The 26,675-nt window shown below is 39.0% G+C and overlaps 1 protein-coding gene across 3 annotated transcripts in view; it reads left to right on the top strand.

The window, feature by feature from the left end:
- SATB2 (SATB homeobox 2) overlaps window positions 1-26,675 on the top strand; it is a 204,823-nt gene that overhangs the window by 163,330 nt on the left and 14,818 nt on the right. For all 3 annotated transcript variants that reach the window (XM_004378197.2, XM_004378196.1, XM_004378198.1), the window contains one exon: window positions 6,146-6,343. In XM_004378197.2, the coding sequence (XP_004378254.1) occupies window positions 6,146-6,343 (198 nt within the window). The remainder of the gene's footprint in view (window positions 1-6,145; window positions 6,344-26,675) is intronic.

The raw sequence follows: 26,675 nt of genomic DNA, 5'->3' as shown, positions 1-26,675 counted from the left end.
CTTGACTTTATTATAGTCTTTGTCCCAAGGACTTGTTATGAAAGAAGGAAGGGAGGGAGGAAGGAAGGAAAGAAGAAAGGAAAAATAAATAAAAATGACAAAGAAAGCAAGAAAAATAAATTACTAGTTACACCAGTTAAAAAGCCTTCAATGACTCCCATGGCCCATAAGATTAAGATGAAATTTCTTTGCATTATATTTCTTAATAATCTGACACTACCTACGTTTCTAAACTATTCTTTACCGCACAAAGTTGCTTCAGATTTCCTGGATATGATATGTCCCTAAATTTGCTCCTAATGTTTTCTCTGTCTGGAATGTGCTTCCAGTCACTTCCTGTCCTCACCTGGTCAGATCAACCTCAAGTGTTATATTCTCTATGATGGCGCTTTTCCTGAGCTTTATGGTCAGAATTAATTGCTTCCTTGTCAGTGATCCCAATTATAGTTTTAAGTAAAAGGAAATCATGAGAATTAAACAATATAGGTAAAGTACCACCCATTGCATGGCACACAGTAAGTGGGTGCTCAATAGAAGATTGTAAATGGAAGTAGTGTCCCGAGAGACTGTTTGCAATTTACATAATGGGGAAAATTGGGTCACTTCCCTTTCTTCATCATGTTCATGTACTAGAGATGGGGAAACTACAGACGTTGTTAGGGTTTCTTCCGAGATTTATTGTTCCTCTCCGACAATAGCTGTTTGAAACTGAGACTGTAAACCATTCCTCTAGGCTAATTTCTATGGTCTCAAGCAAAAGATGGCACAGGACCGATCAGTGTTTCATTCTGTTGTACGTGGGGTCACTATAAGTCAGAATTGACTCAAGGGCACCTAACATCAACAATGATTTCCGTTCCCTCTAATTAGCATTTATTGAGCATCTACTCTAAGCAAGGAACCATAATCTGTTCTGTGAATGCTAAAATGAGTAAGAATCCATAGGCTGACCCATCATCAAGGAGCTGACTCTTCCAATGGGGAGGCAGACATGCCTACCTGTAACGATAATGACCATCAAATCATGAAAAGGTCTGAACAAAATGCTTTGGGGATGTGGGAGTGAGCAACAAGTTCTCACAGGAGATCAGGTGAGACCATGTCAGCTCTGCCTTGAAGTACAGCTTCTCATGGGGAGGACAAAGAGTTGGCTGTGATATATTCCAGCCAAGGGAGTAACAGAAGCAAAAGCATGTAATGGGAATGTGCAAAGCATATTCGAGAACTGTGAGTAGTTCACTGTGGTTGGAGCACAGGTGAGTAGGAGAAGTGATGGGTATGAGGCCATGAATGAGAAGCAGGAGCAAACTGTGGTTCCTATTGTTGCCTCTTCTAGTGTTCTTGTTTTGTGAACTAGAGGCATTTCATTTAACTAAATCAGTAAAACTATCCATTTACTAAAAAGATAAACTATGGGGTTGAATACTAATCTTTCAAAAGAATTAATAACATTTCTTTAAGTAGTAAGCATTCCTAATACATTTACAATATGATTTGTTTTGTAAATTTAGATTGACATGCAGCTTCTCAAAAACTCGTGGATTGTAAACAAACTGTAGCTTGATTGGCATGAGTGAAGCCTCACCTGCATAGTTGGAAAGGGTGGTCAGAGTTGTTGTTTCTACTGAGGGAAATATATTTGTTTAAGAGGCTGATGAGACGGCCGAAATAGGATGTTAATAGATATTATTTGCATATGCACTGAATGTTTGGGAACTCTTTAACCATTGATTGCAAGGAAGCAGTTGCTGAACTTATGTTCCTTCTCTAGGTTCAGATTTTGAAAGTAAAAACAAGTTTTAATCATGAATTCCTTGACATCATTACACTTAGACTCCATGTGTATTTTCCTATAAAAGTTCCAGGTTATGTTTTTTTTTTTTAATTTATTTTATTTTTTTGTATTGAACAAATTTTAGACTCACAGAAATGTTGCAAGAATAGCATGGAGTTTCCATACATCCCTCACCTAGCTTCCACTAATGTTAACATCTTACATCACCATGCTGCAATTATCAAAAACAGAATATTAACATTGTTTCAATACTGTTAACTAAAGACCTTATGCTAATATCACCAGTTTTCCCACTATTGTCCTTTTTTCTCCATCATCTTCTGCAGTATATGACAGTTCCTCAGTCTATCTTTTATGACCTTGACACTTTTGAAGAGCACAGATCAGTTAGTTTGTCAAACCTCTCTCAATTTGGGTTTATCTGATGTTTTCTCATGATTTGACTGAGGTTATGAAGATGCCCTGCTACGGATATGATAGTGCTTTGTATCACAGGGTTTATGATGTTGACATGTCATCACTGGTGATGTTGACCTTGATCACTTGCTCAAGGTCGTTTCTTTGATATCTTCTTTGTGTTTTTAACCCCAATCACTACTAATAACTATCTGCTATTCTGACAGATAACGAGGTAACAGATTATGGAATGTGGAGCTGGTAGGGAACTTAGAGACCATCTTTTATAAACCTCTCATTTTATATTAAGGACTCCAGTGCTCCAAGACAGTAACCACTGGCCAAAGGTCACCCAGCTTGTGAATGACAGAGCAGGAATGTAGCACACAGGTCTCAAGGCTCTAAGTTTAATACTCTGTGCTTTCTAGCCATGTTCAAAAACTTGTAATTCACTAGTCTCAGTTTTCACTATGTTAAAAAAGCTAAATTTACCGTATGGATATTCAGGCAACCTTTAGTCAACTTACAACTGGACTAAAAGAGAAATCACAGATAAGTATATCCTCCATAGTTTGTGTTGCCCACTCAGAGCTGGTCATGGTGGGAAATCATATGCACTTCTGTATCAGCATTTCTGAAATGAAAATAATTCTCCTGGAATGCTCCACATAACACATAGGGAACAACAACAAAAAAACTACTTGAGATTTTTAACAGAAAAAGGAGATTTGTTTATTAATAATTCATGAGTTCCCATTAAACATGCACGACAGAAACAGTGCTATTCAATAGAGAATACTGTCATCTGTCACTGTTTTATTTGACATTTACACTTTTTTTTTGCCTGATACTGCAAAACTTTCTTGGATGGAATGCAAAAAGTATATAAATGAAGAAAAAATTCCCACTGTGGCACTCTTTATCTCTTCTGTGATGCAGTTCACTCACAATTACATGTTATGTGTTCATGCAACAGCATGATTCTTTCTCACCATCCATTAGCCACCAAACAAGCTAATAAGAGACGCTATTGAGAGGAGAGACATAAGCATCCCAGATGGGCTGGTGGAATGAAAAGATGGAGGGTGAGATGGGAAATAAGGTGAAAGAGTAGATTTCCTGAAGACGGGCTTACAAATACACAGAGTGAGGAAGTGAGTCAGAGTGAGGACAACGCACATCATGGCTGTTACAAAGAAAACTGACAAAAATATATTGCTGTTTCAGATACAAAATAAATATTTGTAAATGACATCACAGGAGCTCTGCTAGTGGGGGATATCAGCACTTTAGTAGAAGAGCAAGCTAGTTAAGGAGCACCTTGCAATTTTGTGCTACTAGGAGGCTCTTAACAATCTTTCTGCTCTGTAGGTTAGTTATTATTTATAAAAATCACAGAACCAGCTGATACATTCATAAGCTAATTATTGAAGCAGCTGGGTACACATGGTGCAATATGTCCAAGGCTGTGAAGTATCACAGATTTCTTGGGGCCTGCTGTGGTGGGGGTGCACTGTTGAAGGCTCCATCCCTTAATCTGATCAGCCAAGCAAACACTTTGTGGGGAAACTAGATTAATAACCCTCTAAATACCATGAATGTGCTTCATCTTCAAAACCGGGTTCCCTTAAACATGCTATTAGCTCAGCTCCATCAGGGATTTGAGGAAGTTCTCTGGTGCCCTCAGAACAGGGTCTTGTTGGATACCTCCCTGTGCCAGAAATTAATTTGGTTTGCTTATGTCTGCACACATGGTCACACTTGTGTCTAATCTGCTCCCTAATAGCTTCAAGGTCAGGACCTTGCATGTCAGTGGGCAAATTGAGCACTACACTTCTTCAAGACTGATGGCAGACAGCACACAGTCCATAACGAGGCCTGTAGTGTCGTTCTAAGTGATCGTAATGAGTGCAGATTATAACAGTGCATATAAATCAAATGCAGCAATGAGTGTTGTGTGAGACATTCCGAGTGTCATAAGTGGAGATACCACTCAGCTGTCACCTGTCTCCTTTCAAGCTGCGGCTTCCCACAATGCAATTCACTCCTCAGGCGGAACAGCAGGTGCTGTCTTCCTTAAGGCCTGGGTATCTCAGAACTTCATCTTTTAACAGATGTAGGTTTTTGTTTTTATTTTCTGTTAGATGATTGGCCTCCATGCTATAGCTTCCCCTGGGAGATGTTAAACATACCTGTTTGAAACATTTGAAAGAGTTCAGTTGGAGACTTACTCAGATCTGTGAAAAGACAGAGAAATAGGAGCTTATTTTTTCCACAGATGGTTTATTTTCCATTTCAAGAATTCTTTCCTTTGTACAGAGAAACCCCTGAGGAAACACTTTGGGACCGAGAGATTTTTTTAAATATAATTTATTTGCTGGTAGAGATTAAAAAAATTTTAATTGTCTTCATTTTTCACATACATTGCACCTTGAAAATCAACCATTACTGTCCCTCAATTGAGTTGAAAAAAATATCTATGAAAATACTTGGAAAAACATTCTCAAGCAAATGATTAGATATCTTGTTTTCATTCTTCCTAACCTTCTAACTCTCCCCAGCTCCCAGTTTATTGCAAGAAAAGATCAGGTCTGCGCAAATGTGGCCTCTCACTTGTAAAAACAAGGCAGTGTTGTGTTACAGATTAGTTTATAAATCCCCAGTGGCTTCACAGTTCAGTGCCTACAGCTGCTGCAGATGGGCCTGGGTTTTTGTCTCTTCGCGGTGCTGCAGCCGGCAGTTGAAGGAGAAAATGGAATGATCAGGTTATTAACATGGAGGCCGCGAGGAAGAGGCTGCACAATGAGAACAGCTGGTGTTGCTGTCTTGGCGGATGCAGCGGAGATAATCAAATCTTGCCTTTTTTTGGGTAAAGGCAGAAGACAGTGGAGATTTAGACAAACAACGGCTTATGATATTATATGGGGTTTTTATAATGCGTGTCAGGGACTTTCATTGGCTTACATGTACTGAATTTGTTGAGGTTGAGGTTGAGGATTTCTTTTTTTTTTTTTTAAAGTCATTTGTGTTTACTTAGGCACCTTTTTAGAAAAATTCTTATTCTTTTGCAAAAGGCGTGATGTGGGATAGTTCTTGTTTTTAAAATTAGTGATGTAGCTTGGAAATGATGGGTTAGAAAGCTACTGGGTAAAATATTTTGACATGAGGCAGTGAGCGATGTTGACAGCATCCTCTGTATTATTTTCATATAATCCATCATTATTTGCATTACATTTTCTTTCTCGTGCAGTTGCGAGAGAGAGAACATCCGGATGCCAGAGTCAGGAGACAGACATTTGCAGGTGTGACCCAACCAACTGCCTACCTTTCTGCAGGTGTGGCTGTTGCAGGAAGGTGATGGATAAGAGGCTTAGAGCCCACATCATTCAGAAATTGAGCAAATATACATTTTTTTTTTTTCATTCTAACTAAAGCTATTGTTTTGGGTTTTTTGGAGTTATTGATCGTTTTTAAGAATATTTCCTTCTTAGAGAATTCAGTACTGCTTACACTCACACATTTTTTCGTCTTTAGAATTTGCCGTCTTATAATATGTATTTGTTCACCTTCACTCTTTTCTTGGAGTAGAATGTTATCCAATTGGGTAATTTTTTAAAATCGTAGCCGACCAACTAATTCCTTTTTCTGAGAATTGGATAACTATAGCCTTGTTTGATTATCTTTTGCAAAGAAACTATAAGTTAATTGAGAATATATTCTATAGGGCGGGTGATAAGACAATTAACAATAGTATAGATTCTTGGGCATTGGTATAACCACCCGTGTAGGCACTGGTTGGTTTTCAGGGCTTTCATTGTGTTTCAGTATCTCCCTAGGTTGGTGGGACCAATTTTGACAGAACAATATGGTAAACTGGAACGTCTGACTAAAGTCAAGCCCTCCACCGGCTCCTCTGCACGATACAGGTTCTTAAATGACCTTCTGTCTCTCTAGGGCTGGCTGTGTGAATTGCTCCGCTGGAAGGAGAACCCAAGCCCAGAAAACCGCACCCTCTGGGAAAACCTCTGCACCATTCGTCGCTTCCTGAACCTTCCCCAGCACGAGAGGGATGTGATCTATGAGGAGGAGTCCAGACATCACCACAGCGAGCGCATGCAGCATGTGGTCCAGCTTCCCCCTGAGCCCGTCCAGGTCAGCCCCCACCTCCCATGAGCAGGGCTCTCAGGGCCAGCAGCTGTCCAGTGTCAAAGGGGCACATGACAACAACTTCCATGGGAGGGTATATCATGCCCATGTCCCAGAGGACAAAGGGCCCCATCCTCACAGTGGGCACTGTGTGTGTGTGTGTGTGTGTGTATGTGTGTGTGTGTGTGTGTGTGTCTGTGTGTGCATGCGCACAAGAGAGAAATGGCTAAGAAGTGGAATGCCAAAGGCAGCTGCTTTCCTGAGAGCATTTTACTTATGGGATTGTGAAGCCAGAGCACATGTGGAGACTTAAATCTCCCCATTAGAAAAATAATAATAATTCCCATCATTTATTCTCTAAAGAAGTACTGTGAAATAGCCAATGAATTGATCCAGAATTCCTCAAGGAATGATTAGGCTACAGGAGGGAAATAGCCACATGACCGAGGAATACCACTAACTCAGTTGAATACTCTCGAGAAATTGTGACAGACTCGTAGAATTTTAAGATGAGTGTTCACCATCTTTGGTTTTAGAAATCTGCCTTCCTTTGAGTTGTACATTTGTTTACATACTAGTTTTTGTCCTTATTGAGAGAAATAGTATTTATTCCTGAAAGTAACTGAGTTTAACTGCTTACTCTTTCCATAGTCTAAAGTCATTTGCTTTCAAAAAGAAATAGTAAGTAGGGTTTCCAAGGTTAGATTGCTGAGAGTTTTGGCTCATAGATTGTTTTGGTATGTTATGAGGTTAGTCCTATTGCCCCATGCCACCAATATCAACTGCCGCCAAAGAGGACCTTCCAAAGCCTCTGTTTGAATTTCCTTTTGTGTGGAAGGAGATTGGAAGAGGAGAGTAGAAGCAGGGGCAGGTGTGCATGTAAAGTATGGAAGAGAAGATGAAGAGAAGGAAAGAAAGGGGGGGTGGGTTCTTGATACATATACAATAGGAACTATGTGGGAAAGGACATGCGAAATGCTGTACCCTGAGTTTTCTGTGTCTCCTTTCCTCTTGCTTCACTTCACATACCTGGGGGAAAAGCCAGAAGTTGACAGGTCTGTTTTATCACCTTTTATCCAAATACTGACATCTCAAATTAATGCTTTCAATGTCATCATTGGTCCATTTCCAGGGCCAAAGTTACAAAGCAAATTGCCCACACTGTTAGATTCATGGATTTGTAGAGCTAATGGGCACCTTCAGAGGTAGTCTCACACTATCTACAATGAACATGAGTAATATATGAATTTATTCTAGACATTGATAGCCTCCCGTTTTTATCATAGGGTGATTTAAAAAAAGAGAAAGAAAGAAAAACTGGTTACTGCCGAGTCAATTCCCACTCATAGCAACCCTATAGGACAGAGTAGGACTGCTCCACAGGGTTTCCAAGGAGCAGCTGGTGGATTCAAACTGCCGATTTTGTGGTTAGCAGCCAAATGCTTAACAACTGTGCCACCAGGGCTCCATAGGGTGATGAAGAAGTTGGAGATTTAGAGAATTTTGAGGTAAAAACACTAAAATCCATTCTCTATGATAATTGAGAGTCCCTGGTTGGTTCAAATGGTTAATGAGCTTGGCTGCCAACTGGAAAGTTGAAGGTTCAAGTCCATCAGAAGACGCCTCGGAAGAAAGACCTGGCGAGCTATTTCTGAAAAATCAGTCACTGAAAACCCTATGGAGCACAGTTTTACTCAGACACACATGGGGTTGCCAGTTCTACACTGACACACGTAGGGTCTCCATGAATCAGAATCGACTCACTGACAACGGTTTTTTGTTTTTGTTTTTAATTATAATTCAGGACCTTTCCTTCATTTGGATGACGGCTCCTATACCATACCAGTCCCTGTTCTTTGTCCACAAATTCTCATCTCTTGAGGTCTCCATGTTTAGTAGCAAAAAAAGATATTCAACATAATATTTTGTCTTTTAATTAACCAATTTGAGTAAAGTACATCTTAGAAGCAGACAGCCAATTGATTTATGAGTTTTATATTCTTTTATGTTAGCATGTTAGAGTACCCTAACAATATGTAATGGCAAAGCAAGAATCAGTCTGTCATTTTCCCTTTCAGTTGTAAGAACATTGTGGCTATTAATTAACATTGTTAACTTCTGATATCACTAAAAGAAGTTTATTTATTATATAAAAGGTTATTCCTAGTGCTCATATCTTAGCTAAAGGGTTTACAAATACAGTAATTTTCTTTACATTGAATTTGCCTTAGCTGTTGACCTTGATCCCATAAACTACTGTGAAACTCTTCAGTACCTCACTTTTTTGCGATTATGCTTGTCTCTGAGTAACACTGCTTTACAATACTGCATTTATATTTGTCAGCAAAATACAAAGCTGTAGATTAATTATTTATTACAATCATAATATGAAAAATAAATAAAAATAACAAGCCAGCCAACAGAACTCTTGAGACTAGAGAACACAGTTGGCACAGCCTATGTGACTTGGGAAGGATGGCGTTCAAGAAGATCCCAAGCTACTAAAAAAAAGTCTTTAATTGTCCAAAAGCCAAGTCATTGGACACAGGGTGGAAATTCACTTGTGCCCTTATATCAACTAAAATTTTAGGGAGATATAATTGCTTACATGATATTTTTGGAATTTTAAAATTCATATATAGGGTAATATTAGTTTGGCAATGTTACGTTTTGTCTAATTAGGTAGAAAATACACCGTTATTAAATTGTTAAATATGGGCAAAACCAGTGATTATTAAGAACTTCTTATATATGACACATATTAAAAAATACACAGAAGTCCTCCCCTTTTGTGGTTATGGAAGAGTGCCATTTAAATTTTCTTTTTAGGTAATTAAAAAAACAAAACCAGTTTCCGTAGAGTCAGTTGAAACTCGTGGCAACCCCACGTGTTTCAGAGTAGAACTGCACTCCATAGGGTTTTCAATGGCTGTGATCTTTGGGAACCAGATCTCCAGGCCTTTCTTCTGAGGTGCCTCTGGGTGGTTTCAAACTGCTATTCTTTCAGTTTGTAGCTGAGCCACTTAACCATTTGCACCACCCAGGGACTCCTTAGGGAACACTGTTCCCTAAGTTTTCTTAAATGATAATGAGGCAGTGATCTTTGTGCATAAATACCCACCAGATCAGTCTGTTAAACTAGTGCCCCAAAGATGTACTGGATAAAAGAAAGAGCTTTACATCACATTCTCCCCACTTAGTCCTTTCTTATGACATTGAGAAGTCCCTTAGTGTCAAAGCCTTTTTTCTTTTCATGGAGATGGGAAATTATTCCTGCCTTTTGTTTGCAAGTAAGAGTTTACACATGGACAGCCTTATATTGCTGCTTGCAAATGTATTTCTTTTAAGTCTACAAAGGATTTAAGAAATTTATGTCCACATTAGAAATTCAGGAGATTTCACATAAATTCCAGATTTCGGGTAATAATCTAGAAAATCAAAAGATCTGACCCGCTGGGCCTGGGGTCACACATGACTAGAGCTGATACCCTTTACGTGAAGCACACATTTGTTATCCTGCTGCCAGACTCCCCATAGCCGCACTCTTTATGCATATGACATCCAGTCCACTTCATTAGGCCTCATCCCTGTCATGTCACCTCACTCCTGTGACTCCAGCTCTGTATCTGTAACCACCATACCAAAGCTGCAAATGCCTTTGCCCCCCACCGATGATTCTGATTTCTTTGATGGTACCCATTAGGTGCCATTTATTTGTACAGTCCTAACATGCCCAGTGGTTAACAGCTTGGCTGCTAACGAAAAGGTCGGCAGTTGGAATCCACCAGCTGCTCCTTGGAAACACTATGGGGCAGTTCTGCTCTGTCCTAGAGGGTTGCTATGAGTTGGAATCGACTCCACGACAACAGGTTTTTTTTTTTTTAAATACTAGTAGCGCAGTGGTTAAGTGCTCAGCTGCTAACTGAAAGATCGGCATTTCAAACCCCACCAGCCACTCTGTAGGAGAAAGATGTAGCAGTCTGCTTCCATAAAGATTACAGCCTAGGAACCCAAACCCTATGAGGCAGTTCTACTCTATCCTACAGAGTCTCTGTGAGTCAGAATTGACTTGATGGCACACAACCACAACAACACCCACCACAGTCTTTCGCGTGCTTACCAGTAAATGCACGTTAGATGGAAATTCACTTCAGAGATGAAGTACGGTTATAACTGAAGCCGATTTGTGCTTGTGGCTGCTGAGGGATTCTGGGGTCCTAGAAGAATGAGATAGCCCTTCCTTGGGAAGTCAGATCTCTCCAGGTGATGTGTAGCTTTAATGTCATATTGAATTATCTGGTTTCTCTAGTTTCCCTTTTGGTATCCTGTCTCTTCGGAAACCCCCACTCAGGTTCCTGCTGTGCAGAGGTGACTTCCTGGGCTCTCGGCATACTTTGTAAACTAGACCCATCTACACTGTGGATTCTCAACAGGACAGTATTCCCCCAAGGAGGTGAAAATTGGTTCTTGAGGAGCAAAATTTTTTAGATTTACAAGGTTTTGTGGCCCTCCAAGGGACATAATACATAAACCGATATGCAGTATTTTTCTGGTATTAAAATTTCAGGAAGAGATGGAAGTGATTAGGAAAAAATGCCTAACACGGCTTCTCGTTGTGGTCTGATGTCAGGTTGCCCCTTGACTCATGGTGACCCCATGCACGACGAGATGGATCTTTGTGATCCCTAGGGTTTTCATTGGTGACTTTTGGAAGTAGATTACCAGGCCTTTTTTCCTAGTCTGTTGTAGTCTGGAAGCTCCGCTGAAACCTGTTCAGCATAATAGCAGCACGCAAGCCTTCACTGACAGATGGGTGGTGGCTGAGCATGAGGTGCCTTGGCCAGAAATCGAACCCAGGCCTCCTGCATGGAAGGTGAGAGTTCTACCACTGAACCAGCAAGGCTTCTTAGGGGGGCTAGAATGAAAAAAAAAAAAGGTTGAGAAACACTATATAATATTTATAGTTCACATATAGGTAGCACAACCAAGATCAACATAGGTGAGACAGTGGCCCTACAAGCCAAAACATTCAGGGAAATAAATTCCATCTTTCACCCATGAAGGGCTGAGACAAAATTATTCCTTGTGATTGTAGTGATCTCCCTCTTCCCTAGTGATTATTATGACTCAAGGCCCTATAGTGATTGGATATCCTCAGCTTAGAATCAAAAACTAGTCAGGTCAGGGTATTTATTATTACCAACTCCATTTTACAATTGGAAAACCAGAATGGAGATGTTGGGCCTTGCCTGAAGCCAGGATCGCCAGCTGAATGAAAATGCAGGCGTTTTTGGCATCCACTCTTTCCTCTGACCACACGCCTCTCTTACTGCAACAGAGAAGAAAGCACATGGCTCATACTATGAATAGGTCACTGAGTGGAGTTGATTGGGGAGCATTTGCCAAATTATTCATGTCTGTGTAGTTTGTGCTTTATTGCTTTATTATATTTCCACCACAGAGTTTCTTTCCATGGGTTATTTTATAAGTTCAGAAATTCTGAGCTTGCTGCTATGTGGTTTCCTCACAAGTACTTGTTTTAAAATTCCATGCCGTAAGTTGAGTAAGAATGTGGGACCTGGTTGGTGACAGCTACCAACACCAGTATTGTACCTCTGCTCATCTGAATTGCGGCTTACCCCGCGGATTCTCAGAATTGTCTAAGCCATGGTTCTCTGTTCTTGGTATTGACCAGTGGTTCTGAACCAGGGGCAATTTTGCCTCCTCCACCATGGGACATTTGGCAGTGTCTAGAGACATGTTTGGTTCTTATAATCAGGGGGTGCTGCTGGCATCAGAGCCCTGGTGGTGCAGTGATTAAGAGCTTGGCAGCTAACCAGAAGGTTGGCAGTTCGAATCCACCAGCTGCTTCTTGGAAACCCTATGGGGCAGTTCTACTCTGTCCTATAGGATCGCTATGAATCGGAATTGACTCGACGACAACAGGTTTAGTTTGGCTTGGTTGACTACTGGCATCCAGTGGCTAGAGGCTAGAGATGCTTCCAAACATCCCACAATGCACAGAATACCCAAAATGTCAGTAATGTTAGGCTTGAGAAACTCTGATATAGACATACCATTAATTGCCTAACAGTATAGGATGAACAAATCATGATTATCTCTGAGGCTGATTGTGAGTTTTTCCTCTACAAAATACAGTAATAGTAACAATGATGATCATGTTGGTGATCAATGATGACTATCATTAATTAATGAGTTTTGAGAGCCAAGCCCTCAAAATGTGAGCTTTTAACGTATTTTATCTCCTTTAATCCTTGTAAAAAACCAAGGGTGTGGTGGTTTTTATCTACTTTCATAGATGAGAAACTGAAGCTTAGAGAAGTTAAGTAACCTGCTTAAAGTGAGAACTTGAATCCACATCTGTCTGGCTTCAGCGTGTGACTTTTATCTGTGTTGTGGAAGGAACTGCAACAGCCAACATTCCTTGAAGATGTACTGTTAGCTATCGGGTATTATGCAAAGCTGTTTATGTACATCTTTTAATTTTTAATCATTCTACTGAATAGATCTAGTTCAATGAGCCTTATTTTTTACAGGATACTTAACGAGTGAAACATAACTCCCTGTTTAGGTGTCAGACAACTGATGTTTTTTTTTTCAAGATACCTTGGTGTTTTTGAGATAGCTTCAGAATGTGATTCTCATTGCTAATCCTTCAGATCTACTTTTCAGCACTAATTTGATCATGACTTCCTACTCCAGCCGTACAAGGCTATATCTTTATTTGTGTATTTTCTTCCAAAAAGACAACTTCTAAGAAAATAAATAAATCAACTAATTGATATTAAGGATGTTTGCAAATTCTCTAACCAGGTTACTAGAATTTATTTTTTTCCTTGGATTCATTCCAAGCTCCTGTTCAAAGCCTGCTGTTTGAATGTGGTTCCAGAGTTTTGAAACCCCACTGTAGTCCTGAGCAGAGTTGCAAATGAACACTTGACAATTTTAATAAATTATTGCAGCAGTTGGATACAAGTTTTCCTCACTTGGGAAAACTTTAGGAGCCCCTGACCATCATGAGGGGCCACATAACCTTTTTATGTATTAATGTTATTCTGCATGCATTTATTCAACTTGAAGAACATTTTTCATTTCTGTTGTCTTAGTTAACTTGTGTTGCCTTAACAAAAATACCACAAGTGGGTGGCTTTAAAGAACAGACATTTATTGTCTCACAGTTTTGGAGGCTAGGAGTCTGAATTCAGTGTGTTGGCAGGGCCATGCTCTGTCTGTTCCAGGTGAGTATCATTGATCATTCCTTGTCTCTTTCAGCTTCTGACAGCTAGGGTGTTTCTTGGTATTTCTTGACTGGTGGACAGATTCTCACATGGCCTCTCTTCTCCCTGTGTGTGTGCCTCTTTTCATGTCTTTTTATAAGACACCACTCAGAAAGGATTAGGTTTAGGACCCACCCTACTCATGTATGATCTTGTTAACATAACAAAAGAAAGATCCTATTTCCAAACAAGGTCACATTCACAGGTACAAGAGTTAGGACTTCAACATATCTTTTTGGAGAACACAATTTAATCCATAACACTTTGTTCCCAGTTCACCTGTTCCAGATTACCTGATCAAGTGTGGTGAACAGATTTCTCACAGTGATAATGTCAGAAGGTTGTAGAAGCTCATTAGAGTTGGTAACCAGTAGCTATGGCTTTTTTTTTTTCTAGAGACTTTAGGCAAGTTGCCTGCCTAGATTTTTAAAAATTTTAACTTTCTTTAAAGTTGTTGTTTTTTTGTTGTTGTTCAAGACATAGAAATTCTGTCTTAATTCCTGGAAATGTATTAATCAGAACTGAAGGTGATGGAGCTTCATGAGAATAGGTGTAGGACTCTGACTATGGTTAGGTCTCTCTGAACCTGGAACTGGGAATTCAGCAGCTGCAGTTTGTGGGTTCTCCCTTTCCTTTCCTGTCCTTAACATAACATACCTGTTCCCCACATCAGCTTCTTTCCACTACCAAGCTTTTCTTTCCAACATCATCTGACATACAATTTATTCTATATCTTTGTCTGCCTTATAGCTTCTGCTTACTACTCATAGTTTCTCTGAGATATAATTCTGCTTCCTCAAAACCTTGGCCTGCCCATGACCCCTGCTCTACCTCATGGCCTTTCTCCATGCCTTTATCAAAGCCAGCTTCTGTTGCCAATCCTGTATTTACTATTTAAATTTTTATGAGAAGGAGATTGACTGATCCACCTTATCCTTGTGAAGGTAGAGCTTCTTGACATTTTAACTTCCAACCAGTCATCTGAATGCTTAATCTGCAAGCCACTGCATTTTAAAGGAAGAGCTCAATTGGGCAAAATATTAGAACAACCTCAAGAAGAATGAGAAGTAGAAACCTAACTGGCTGCAGACCGCAAGTAGGCAATCCGTGGATAGGCTGCTCTTGGGCCAAAAAACAGAGCCATTTAGTAGAACATGGCTTCAAGGACTTCTTGGGATAGAAGGCTGCAGGCATGACTGACAAGTCTACTATAAATTTCCTATATCAAGGAAGCTTATGTGATTTTTTTTTAATGCAAAGTGTTGTGAAGAATCAAAAGTATTATGCCTTTTTAATTTATTGCAAGTTTTCAAACATCAGCTACTTCCGTGGGTCCAGACATTGTGCTCTAGATACGGATACAAATTAAATTTAAATTTTTATAGTAATCAGTTCTAAGCCTGCTTATTTATTTTGTTAAAGTGGGTTCGACATCTTACTAAGCTTATCATTTTAATAATTGGAGTTAGCTTTCTGCTTGTCTTTCTTCATGAGGTTGTTGTAGTGTCTTTGCCAAGCAGAGCTCTCCTTATGAGGGACTAAACCTTCATAACACACCATTTTCTAAATTTAAACATCCAGGGTTAGTTACTGGTTGAAAGTGAAATGCCAAACAGCTGGGTTCTACTTTAACAGCTGGGGTCTACTTTCCCCAGTCCTTTTCCTGCCCTGTGGGAACAGAGAAAACCTTGGTTTCTTGAGTAGCTTGCTCTTCCATAATTGCTATGTTTCTTTAAAGAATAGTCTAATTTTAATATTTTGCATGTATAAAAGGCAGTACCATTCCTTCAGCTCATCTGTGGATTACTGATATACGCCCTGTTTTGGGGATCCTAAAACTGAGTAGAAGGTGCTTTGCCCAGCGTTGCTCTGTAGATGAAGGGAAGAATCAGAATTAGCTGTGTCATGTACAGCAATACAGATACATCTCAGCTAGACATGTTTCTGCTCTGCTCGGTGCTCAGAAACCACTAAAATCACTTCCATAAATTGCCTATCATATGGAAGATTATGTCTATTTTTAAATGTTTAATGAAACTAGCTGTAATGTAAAGCCTGTGGCACCTTGGCCATTTTAATGTTCTGACAGGAAGATAAGACTTTTGAACATAAAGCTTAGTTGTCCTTTTAAACATTGCTATGGAATTTGTTAGGTGATGTTCTTGCCACTGTTTTCTTTTTCCTTTCTCCCTTCCTCTCTGACTCCCTCCCTTCCTTTACTTCCTTTCTTTTTTATCCTTTCTTTTCAGTAATCTGAAACATCCTTTTTTTCCCCCAACCTGAAACAACAGAGGACAATGGTTAATAAATTTTGTGAAGGGAAAAGTAATTAAATATGAGCAATGTGGAGCAAACTGAGCAAGAGAAAGGCAAAATAAATAGACTATGATAGAAAGTACGTTAGAGTACATCCTCCCTCCCTCTTGCTTCTCATATAAAAAACATTAATAAACCTAAACTAAAATGAAGGCGTATGTGGATATTGGTGTGTCATTGTTCAAATCAAGAGCTTCACTATATTTCATCTGTGAGAAGGCAAATACATTCCTTTATACTTCTATAGATGTCTAGCAAAGTCTGGCTTTTGGGAAGGGTAATTAAAATTGATTGATCAACCAGTTCTCAGACCTCAAGTTACAGACATGACTGAGAATGCTGGCCTTTTTATCTTTACATTTTTACTTATTTATTCAACAAATATTTGTTGAGCTCCTTCAGTGTACCTAGTATTGTTCTAGGCACTGCATTTGTAGCAGTGAATAAAACATAGAGTTTCACACATATATTGAGAGATTTTTTTCCATTTATTCTCGTTTGTTTCTTCTGGTGACCTTGTCTTAATCTGGAAATCTAGACTATGCTTTATTGGAATCCATACATTCTAGTTCATCTTCTGACGCTAACCTATGGTGACATCTCTGTCCTTTGGTTTTTCTAGATGTTTCCAGAATGAACTGGTTAATATCTGGAAAGCGTGTTGAGCCTCTCAAAGATTTTTTTTTTTTAAGGCCTATTTTAAGGTAGCAGAGCAAACAGCCCTTCTGAGTCTCTTTACAGAGTCCAGAGATATTTATGTAGCTATATAACAAACTGCATCTGTTGATTGGTGATTGTGTGGCATTTTTAAAGATAGTTTTGATGAATAATGAATAATGAATAATGAGTACGTCCACTCCACCCCTGCGTTCTCCACCTTCTGTCCACCGGGGTAACTTCTCCAAGTAGCAACCTTATTACTTGGCACTGGGGCATGGGCTAAATCATTGTTAGTGCTTGTATTGGACTGCCTGGCTCACTGGATATGCACTGAATAAAGCTGGGGCCCTGGAGGGTCACGTGTGTGTACTAGTCTATCTAAATAGTGAGCTGTTGTGGCAGAAAGGCATGCTGTGCTACGTCTGAAGGCGCTAACTTCACATTTTCTCCTGAAGTTTTCTACCAGAGCTTTTCTCACTGATAGGTAATTGTTGATTTGAAAGTTATTCATCATTTTTACAGAGGAAACAAGTGCACATCTGCAGAGAAGGGATCACCTGTGTGGATGAAGTTCTCAGCAGCTGGCTCTGTTTGGTCAGAGTAGGGCTGTTTATTTTAGATACTTTGGTTTGGGTCTAATTACCCCAACAAGGTCATATGGCTGGGAAATGATTGCAGCTGACGTAGAGCATGAGGGTAGCTTGGGAAGCTCAGTCCCAGGTGCCTTTCTGAGACTGAAGAGGCTACATATGCTTGGAACCTAAGTGAACTGACAAACGTTATCCACATATACATAGTAATGCAGCCAATTTGGACTGTGTGATTTAAAAAAAAAAAAATTTCAATAGAAAGTAAAATACCCAAATGAAAATTAGATTCTTCTACCCCTCTTTTCTTCTTCCCTCCCTTTTAAAACTAAAGTGAGAGAAAATGTCAAAGAGCTTATCAAAGTAGACGGAAATAATACCTCTGCCAGAAATACTGTGAGGAGTCTGGAAGAACAGGGCACCACACCTTCCGAAGGCTGGGTTTGAATTTCAGTGTCACCACTGGAAATGGAACTGTCTGATATTGAGCCCTGGTGGCACAGTGGTTAAGAGCTCGGCTGCTAACCATAAGGTCAGCAGTTCAAATCAACCAGCCCCTCCTTGGAAACGCTATGGGGCAGTCCTACTCTGTCCTATAGGGTCACTATGAGTCGGAATCAACTGGAAGGCAATGGGTTTGTTTTGTTTTTTTGGGGTGTTGCAGAGGCCACTTAAAAATTTTGGAAAAAGTGATAATACTGTCAAATCTATAGGGTTTTTCGAGGTTTACATGACATGGTTATTGCATGGAAGGCACATGGGAAACATTAGTAAAATCTGAATATTATTAGGTTATTATTAAAGATAAAGTGGCTAATTCTACTCAAAGAATCCCAAGTCGAATCAAGGATGCTGTCAGCATATAATTTTATAGTAAATAAGAGATGAGAACATGTCTTGCTTCTATTGTGTGTGTGTTGTACAATTGTTTCAAGACAGATTGAGAAACCAAGAACTGTCTGGTTTCATATGATTTTTCTATACTTTAAGCTCTTTTAAAAGTCATTATAAGTTATTTAAAAGTAAGTGAGATTTTTTCTTCTCAGCTCTGAATGAAATCCCTGTAGGGCATAATAAAATGCCACTGGGTATGCCAAAAGTTGGTTAGTGCTTTTTTCTTCTCTTTTCTTTCTTTCTTTTTTTTTAAAAATGCTTTTAGCATAGAAAAGTAAAAGTGCTGCCCGGTCCTGTGCTATCCTCACAATTGTTGCTATGTTTGAGCCCATTGTTGCAGCCGTTGTATCCCTATTTTCAATGAACGGTAGACCAAAGAACAGAAAAGATGACATGGTAAAAAAAAAAAAAAAAAAAAAAGCAGGGGGAGGAGTCTCTGTAAATGACATAGACTCCAGCCACAGGGTTGGGCACATGACCTTGGACATGGTGTTTTATCTGTTTGAGTTTCTCTCTACTGTTTTTTAAACTGTTACAACATGAATTGGGTGATCTCAAAGACCGTTTTGGTCTGACACACTTGTCCTGTGAGTTAGTTTATCTATTTCTGACTCCCCATTTTAAGTATTTTAATGACAGTGTGAAAAAACAAAAACTAAAAGAATACAAAAACACATTGCTCCTGGGAGGTTCAAATGCATTTTGGAAAAACAAACACAACAAAATAACAGCTTATGAAGACTTTGTGTTGAGCTCAGAGAGATCCAGTTGATTTTCTTACGATTGATAGTTATGGCAATTGCAAGAGAAAGCTAGCCACAGAGTTTTAAACTATCTTAGCCAAACCTACCTCCTATGGCTTCTCAGTTGTTTCTCTTTAGTGTGGAAATCTAATGTAGCTGAAAACTACTGCTGATTTTTTTTAAGTTGAAGTCTGGAACTTCCCCTTGTAATGATAGAAAAGCACACTTTCCAATTAAAGGAAAACTGCCAAAGTTCTGAAATTCATTTATTTTATTATTACTTGGTTTAACCCTAGAAATGGGAGATCAAGCAAACTAGATAGGTTTGGCAGTTCTAAGGTCACAAGTTCAATTTCCTCACAAGTTGTTTCTAGATCTAATTCACTGCAAATCATATAACCCTTCACCTTCTGTTTATCATGGTTATCCTGATCACACGTCTAGGGAAAATGACAGGTAAGTCAGGCCAGGCAGAAGAATTCCAGCATGCAAGTCTGGAAAGCAGTGTGTAGCTTGCCAAAGGAGGGATGAGGTTTCACTTTCTATAGTAGACTCAAGGTGTGCTGGAGTAAGCTTTTATACTGGCTAACAGGAACCGATTGTAAAATTTTGACATTTTGCGAGCTGTTGCTACATGCACCATTGGTAGCATGAAACCAGCCAAGGTGAGAATATTCACACCATGGGAACTGGCAAATGATCAAATTGGGGCTTTTTTTCACCAGAGAGCCAGTTGTTCAACATTGACCAGCACAACACAGAATAGAATTCAGTTAACATGGTTTTTTGTTTGTTTTTTAAGCTTTGTGGCCTATAAACAAAACATGCCAAAAACTATTGTAGGAAATAAAAATCAGGTGTTTCCAGAGCTGGATGGCTGGTTGGTATTGTAGTTCATTTAATCGTCCAGATATCAAAAGTAGCTTATTTAAATAGCAATTGTTTCTGTTTCTTCCCCCTATTCACCATTCCTTTAGTTTAAATTTGCTTCTTCATGTTCAAGGGAGTCAAGATGTTTGTCTTTGTATCTCTTTCTATGTGTAATGCACACACCAGTCTTTAGTTCTGGTTGGATCCGGTTTGCAGAATCAGGTGGCATAATGAGCCCAGAGTCTATGATTTTCTGGTGACTCAATAGCAACCGGTTTGTTTGTTTTTTTTGGTTGGAACACCCCAAAGATTTGAGGACTCTGGGGAGACAACATATTTTAACAAAGTTACTTTTTCAAGTGTGGTAACCTGAACTCAGTGTACCTCAAAATGAAGAGTCAATTTTTTTTTTAATTATTCTAAATTTAGGAAACTAAATTCTGTGATGTGAACTTTTAAAGATAAATACATGTGAATGTGGAAATGTCTTCCTGTTTCTGTGGGATCTAAATTAATAGAATGTGCTAAAGTGACTGTGTACTCTGACAGTTTACATCAGCAGGATACTCAAGAGTGTGGTAATAGAAGGGTGTCAAGAAATTGGGGTGGGTAAATGTCAAATATTTTTACGTAGAAGTAATTTAGAGTATACTTTTGAGGAGAATCCTTATTTGAGTTTGTGCTGTCTGTGCAATGCAAATCTTCCCCAAAAAGATAGAGGCCAAAACAGTTAAACACTGTGCACAGAAAGTTAATACAGTCATTTCCCTAGTACTGAAAGGAGAGATGCAAATAGAATTATTCTTCAGCTTGTAAAACATAATCTGGATCAAATGCCTTGGTATGTTCTATCAGTTGATGATTCTTTGATATATTTTCACATTAGAACTACTGTTGTACCAGAGGAGAAGAAGGTTTTTGTCATTCTATTTGTAAGAAACCAACCAATTTTATTTTTGAGCTCCTAGAACATTTAAACTAGAGACAGCACAGTGTACTTTTACGATTTCTATATATTTGCATATGTGAAGCGTTGTATGAACATGTAATGTCGTCTGTGTTCTGTGTTGCCATTCCTCACATATAGAATGTGTATGTAATCGGTTCCTATTTTATGTCATATTCATCTGAAATGTAGCATTTCAAAGAAGAGTTTAAGATATCTTGGCACAGATGGAGAAAGCAGAGTTGCTTATAAGTTCCAGAACTACAAAGACACAGATGAAACATATGATATTAATAAATCGCTTGAACAGGGAAGGAGGATTAAAAATTAGATTATTTATGTGGAAAGTTGAAAACCTCCATTTGTGATCATGATTCTATTCCCAAAAGGAAATAGGTGCCTGGGGTGTGTGTGTGTGTGTGTGTGTGTGTGTGTGTGTGTGTGTGTGTGTGTGTGTGTTTTTCTCCCTCCCATCCTCCTGTTTTTTCCCTTTTTCCCTCCCTCATGTTTTGAATTAACATCTAAAGACAGACTGAAAGCGTGTATATATAACTGCAAGAGGGATGCAGTAAATCATGCAAGTGTTTTCTGATCTTACAGACACAGTGGTGTTAGGGACTAAAGACCAAAGGCAAATCCTCAGCTTCCAATGGATTTACTTGAAATCCTTCACCCTTGTAGCATATTATGGATAATAGCATATCATGGATAATTACATTTTTACAAATGGTAGAGAAAATCATTTTGACACACACATAGTGTTTTCCAGGCAGCCCAGTTTTTCAATCTTTCACAGCTTTTGTGCCTTAAGGCTCATGTTTTCTTTGTTTATACTTAAAACATTTTCATTAATAATAGGTTTGTTCTGTGGTCAGCCTCCAAATAGAAGAGACTGAGGAAGACCCCTTTTTTCCTATTTGTCCCAAACATTTGATACCTTTTCCTTTGTCGAAGTTTGTGCTGCTTGCGTTTTTCGATTAAAAAAGTTATGACAACCAAATTTTCATGGAGATTTTTAGGAGCTTTGGTCATGTTTCAGCTTATTTCTATGTGTAATAGAATGAATTGTTTAGTGGCAAGTCACTGTGGGGGAGAACAGGAGGAAAAGTCAAGGAGAGATACTGTCATTGATTTGTTTGCCACTACTATGCAATGAAGTGAATTTGACTGGATGAACCTAGAAAAAGTCCTCCCAATTAGCCACTCACCTGGATCAAAATATTAATTTCCAGGGCATAGGAAAAGACTGAGGAACAGTATTCTCTTTTCTTATCCCTTTTTGATCAAATGCAGCATTTCATTTTGAAAATGAAATTAATTCCCCTGAAGCCTTCGAAACTTTAATAATACACAGTAAATAAAATCATATCTAATAACTCAGTGGTTTCATTTGGCACCATCGTCTTTCTAGATGTACTGCAACTGCAGAAACATAAATACTTGCAGGCTTCGAAAGTCCAGTTCCTATTTGCTAAATAAACTTGGCTTGCTTTAAATTCCTCTGTGTACAGTCATTAATACAATCCACTTTGACAGCATTTAATTAAAGTGCTTTTCTCTATTAAATTCATTTAAAGTTTTTTTTTTTTTTTTTTCCTAATGTGTAACTGCTTTCCAGATGCTGAGTGGCAGGGACCTATAGGCCTCACTTTAAATAACTTCTCATTTCTCTTTGTAAAGTGTTCATTACATTCAATTTAGAAACTGTTAAATATGGCTTAGAAAGAAAAGTCAGATTCCAGGACATGTTCCCCATCCCTTCCGAAGTCTCTTAAAACGCAAGTGTTAGTTTAACTTGTCTGATTAAGCACTTATTATCTGCATATTTTTCTTATACTCTGTCAACACTATTAGGGAATAAAGATAGGATTTCCGTATCAGAATTGGGGAATCTGTGTTAGTTCTAAGCAGGTACTGGGCTTGAATGTATTTGCCTGCAGGTTTAGGCAGTATTAGGCAGTGCAGTATTAATAGATTATTGACAGTTTAATGTGTTGGCACCTACTTAGCCCAGGAAGTATAATAACCAGGAAGCTGCCTGATATGAAAGCAGTCAATAGCATTTTTAATCAAAACCTTTCAGTTAATTACTGGTTGACCTTAGAGATTTCCTAGGCAATACTGTCCTTAGTGTAGACCAAAAGGACCCTATTGATTTGCAGGGTTTATTCCGAGATGATTATTTAATACCTATTGCTGCAGTGTATGTGGTAAGTTTTGCCTTTTCTGTGTCTACCAAATAGATTGTCTTTTTGGCAGTGCTTTTCACAAATATTCCCTTTACCAGCTCTACTTTGAAAATATCTCTTTAAATCTGTTCTGTTTTCAGAAATAGAAAGTTGGGAATCTTGAGTGTACACATGATCGAGTGTTTTAATATGATAATAAAATTTGATAGAATTCTTTGCTAAGTCTGGAATTATAATTCCAACAGAGACTGTGACAAAGCTAAAAACTATACTGGCAGTAAGGGTAATATTATACCTTAAAAGAACTGCACCCCTCAAAAAAAAAAAAACAAAAGCAAAAACGTTCTTTAACACCAAAATCATTTAGTCTCTAGATTTTCTATATTTAACCGCCATGATTTATTTAGTTTTAGTTGAATATTTTTAAAAACAAATTTTGATAAAATCTAAATAAGCTACGAACACAGGCAGGAAGCAGTAAAAGCGATTTCTGGCCCTAACTTTAAACCATCTGCCTTGCTCATTTTGGAGTGTGTGGTGCTGGAACTACAGAGGTTGAATCAAATTTGGGGGGGAAATACATACTTTGAATAAATTTTGTTATAATTCTTTCTTTGTTGGTTCTTCACACGTGGGTTAATGTCATTCAATCTGCTCTTAAAAAAAAACCATTTTTGCATTTAATACTTGCTTTGGACAAGACATTTGATGCCTTCCGTTTTGTAGATATGTGACATTCCTTCACATTTCAATCGTTTGAAAGCCCTTACCTTCTCAGGATTGTTGTTTTATACCTTATGATCTATTTTTAAGCAAATACACCTAGTTTGTATAAATTCTGTTTTTTTTTAAAGGCCTCTCTTTGTTTTGTATGGATTCTCTGATTTTTATTTGCTGTTTGCCTCCAGCTACTTTTCTTGCCATAGAAGCTGTCTGCTGCAGGCCTTTTTAGTTTTGTTGTTGGTAGAAATACTGCTGTAGATTGGGGAGGAGGAAAGGGATGCTAACTGATGAATATGTCAGCTTTTATTCTTGAAAACACGAACACCCTAAACGTATTTCTCTGAATGTAAAATTTTTCAGTCAGATAATTTTTTGGTGGGAATTAAAGAACTGTGTGAATCACTGTATTGCATTGTTAGCCTATGCAGCATGCATGTGTGAATCTAATAAATTATTGCAAACTATTGTAATTTAGCTGTTTTCAGTAATAAGTGTATTTTTAATGAATGCTTATGTGGACTTGCCACCTTTTCCCTTAGAGCGAGTAGATGTGTTGTAAATTTTAAGACTTTCAGTCTGTATAATATGGGTATTATGAGTACAGAGGTATTCTGGAAATTTTAGGATAAGTTTTAAGTTTCAACTATTCATTCAAAAACAGTGCCTGGCACTGTGCTAAGTGTTGGGTATGTGGAGATGAATGTAACTCAGAATCTACCCTAAAGGAGCTCACATTTTAGTGGAGAGACAGGTATGAGAACGGATGAGTATAATACAGTGTGGTAAGTGTGAGGTAAGAAAAGCATAAAGGCAGGAACACATATGACCATAACCTGGCAGTAGCAGGACCCAGAAGGCTTCCAGGAAGTCATGCAGCTCAGGCTCCCTGAAAGAATTCATCGTCAGCTAAAGGTGACAGCGTAGGCAAAGGCCAGAGGTATAAAATATCATGAGTGTGTGGAACTACAGCTTTGGAGTTGTTAGACCACAGCCCACAAGGCAGGGGGTGAGGAGCAAGGTAAGGGGCACAGTCAGGCAACAGCCTTCTTGAGCATGCAAGAGGCCTTGACCCATCTCAAGGCCACTGAAGGCTTTTGGCAAGATGTTGTGGCCATGACAGGAAAACCTGTTAGAAGGAAGTCATAGTAATTCAGGCAAGGAATTATAAGGGTCTGAGTTACGGCAATGGGAGTACATGTGGAGAGGATAAAATGAAGACTTTAGAAGGAATAATTAGCACATGGGGTTGACTGGCACCCTGGAGGTGCAGTGGTTAAGAGCTTGGCTGTTAACCAAAAGGTCAGCAATTTGAATCCCCCAGCCACTCCTTGGAAACTCTGTGGGGCAGTTCTATTCTGTCCTATAGGACTGCTATGAGTTGAAATCGACTTGATGGCAGTGGGTTGGGGTTGACTAGATGTTGAGGTTTGGGAGAGGGGAAAGAGTCAGCAAGAACTCTCAGGTCCTGGCCGGGCCAACTTAAAGGGGTTCTGGAGCTGTCGAGTGCTTAACCAACCGAGAACATTAATGATTAATTCCCTGCTAATGTCATGTGTAACTATGTTTGTTCTGTACTGAGCTCTCAGCTATTAAATCCACCCCTAAGCAAATTCACATTTGAAAGTATAATGATTTGACAGTTCCAGTTTCTGAGACGACCTGCAGAGTGTAAGCCAATACGCTTAGAAAAGTCAAGGCTACATGGCATGGAGACAAAATTGGACTCTGTTTGTGAATCTGAGTAAAGAAGGATACTGCATAGTTATCACATGGGCATATAATGGTTCATCTGTAGCTTGGAGACTGGAATCTTTCTTTTGGGAAAAGGAATCGCCAGTTTAGTTACTTTGCCCCAGGCAGGAGCGGATGACCCAGTAAGCAAGGTAAGCACAGACTTCCTTGTGCCTACTTACTAATCTGTAGTGAACACGATGTGGTGAAACCCATGTGAAATTGTTCACTACAGATTAGTAAGTAGGCACAAGTAAGCCTGTGCTTACCTTGCTTACTGGTTCCTCTGTCCCTTTCACGGATTGTAAATTTGAAAAGAGGCTTTGATTCTGTAGGAAGATGCTGTGGGGTTGGGAGAGAGACTGACACCAGCTATACCTAGAAGCAGAATCTTTGATGTGGAGAAAAACTGAAATTGTTACATTACAGATGATCTGGTAAGCAAGGCTTACCTTGCCCACTGGATAATCCGCCTCTGGCCCCAGGGAATTAGGAACTGAGAGTTCTCTTTCCAGAAACCAGTCTTGGTACCCTGGGAGAAAAAGACTCACTTTGTTGAGGAAGCCCTGGTCTAAATAAGAGTACAGGACCCTGTATACCCCTCACCCAGTGTACTACCACAAAGTTCAGAAAGAGAAGTTCCCTATACTGGTTTCAGTTAGTAAGATCATTAATGTGGAAGATTCATTATCTTCATAATGAATTGAAAGTGACTTAGAATTTAAAGGAATACTCCAGAATTAAGAACCTTCTAAGAAAGGAGCCCTGGTGGTGCAATGGTTAAGTACTCGACTGCTAACCTAAAGGTTGGTTGTTCAAACCCACCCAGCGGCTCTGCAGGAGAAAGACCTAGTGATCTGCTCCCATAAAATTACAGCCTAGAAAACCCTATGGGGCAGTTCTTCTCTGTCACATGGAGTCACTATGAGTTGAAATCCACTGAACAGCACATAACAACAATCTTTCGGAAGTTTTACCTCACATCATTTAATTTTTATATTCCTTTTCTCTTGAAAGAAAATAATACTAAGGAAGCCAATCTCCAGTGAAGTTAAAGTTGAAAACTAAAGGCTGTGTTTGATAAGCGCTCATTTGACACCTTTTAAGCGCTAAACCACGGGAATCTTTGCTGCCACTCCCTAGAGACCAATAACTTCTGCCTCGTGGTCTGAGGAGAAAATCTTTCTTTGATCATTTGACTTTGTTTACCCAGTTTGGACTTTAGGGTATAATAAGCCATAATATGTCAGTGGTGTGGTAACGCTAGATACTTTGTCTTTTACCAGAGTAGTTGATTATAATGTGCTGCTTAAGATTTGCTGTCTGTAAAAGGAATATTTGTACTTTTATGTGTTTAATAGACACAGTGCAGTTTTCTCAA

This window comes from Trichechus manatus, unplaced genomic scaffold (assembly GCF_000243295.1).
Source record: "Trichechus manatus latirostris isolate Lorelei unplaced genomic scaffold, TriManLat1.0 scaffold00056, whole genome shotgun sequence".
Lineage (NCBI taxonomy): Eukaryota > Metazoa > Chordata > Mammalia > Sirenia > Trichechidae > Trichechus > Trichechus manatus.
The sequence above is the reverse complement of the archived record's forward strand: the minus strand, read 5'-3'. Positions and strand labels throughout refer to the sequence as shown.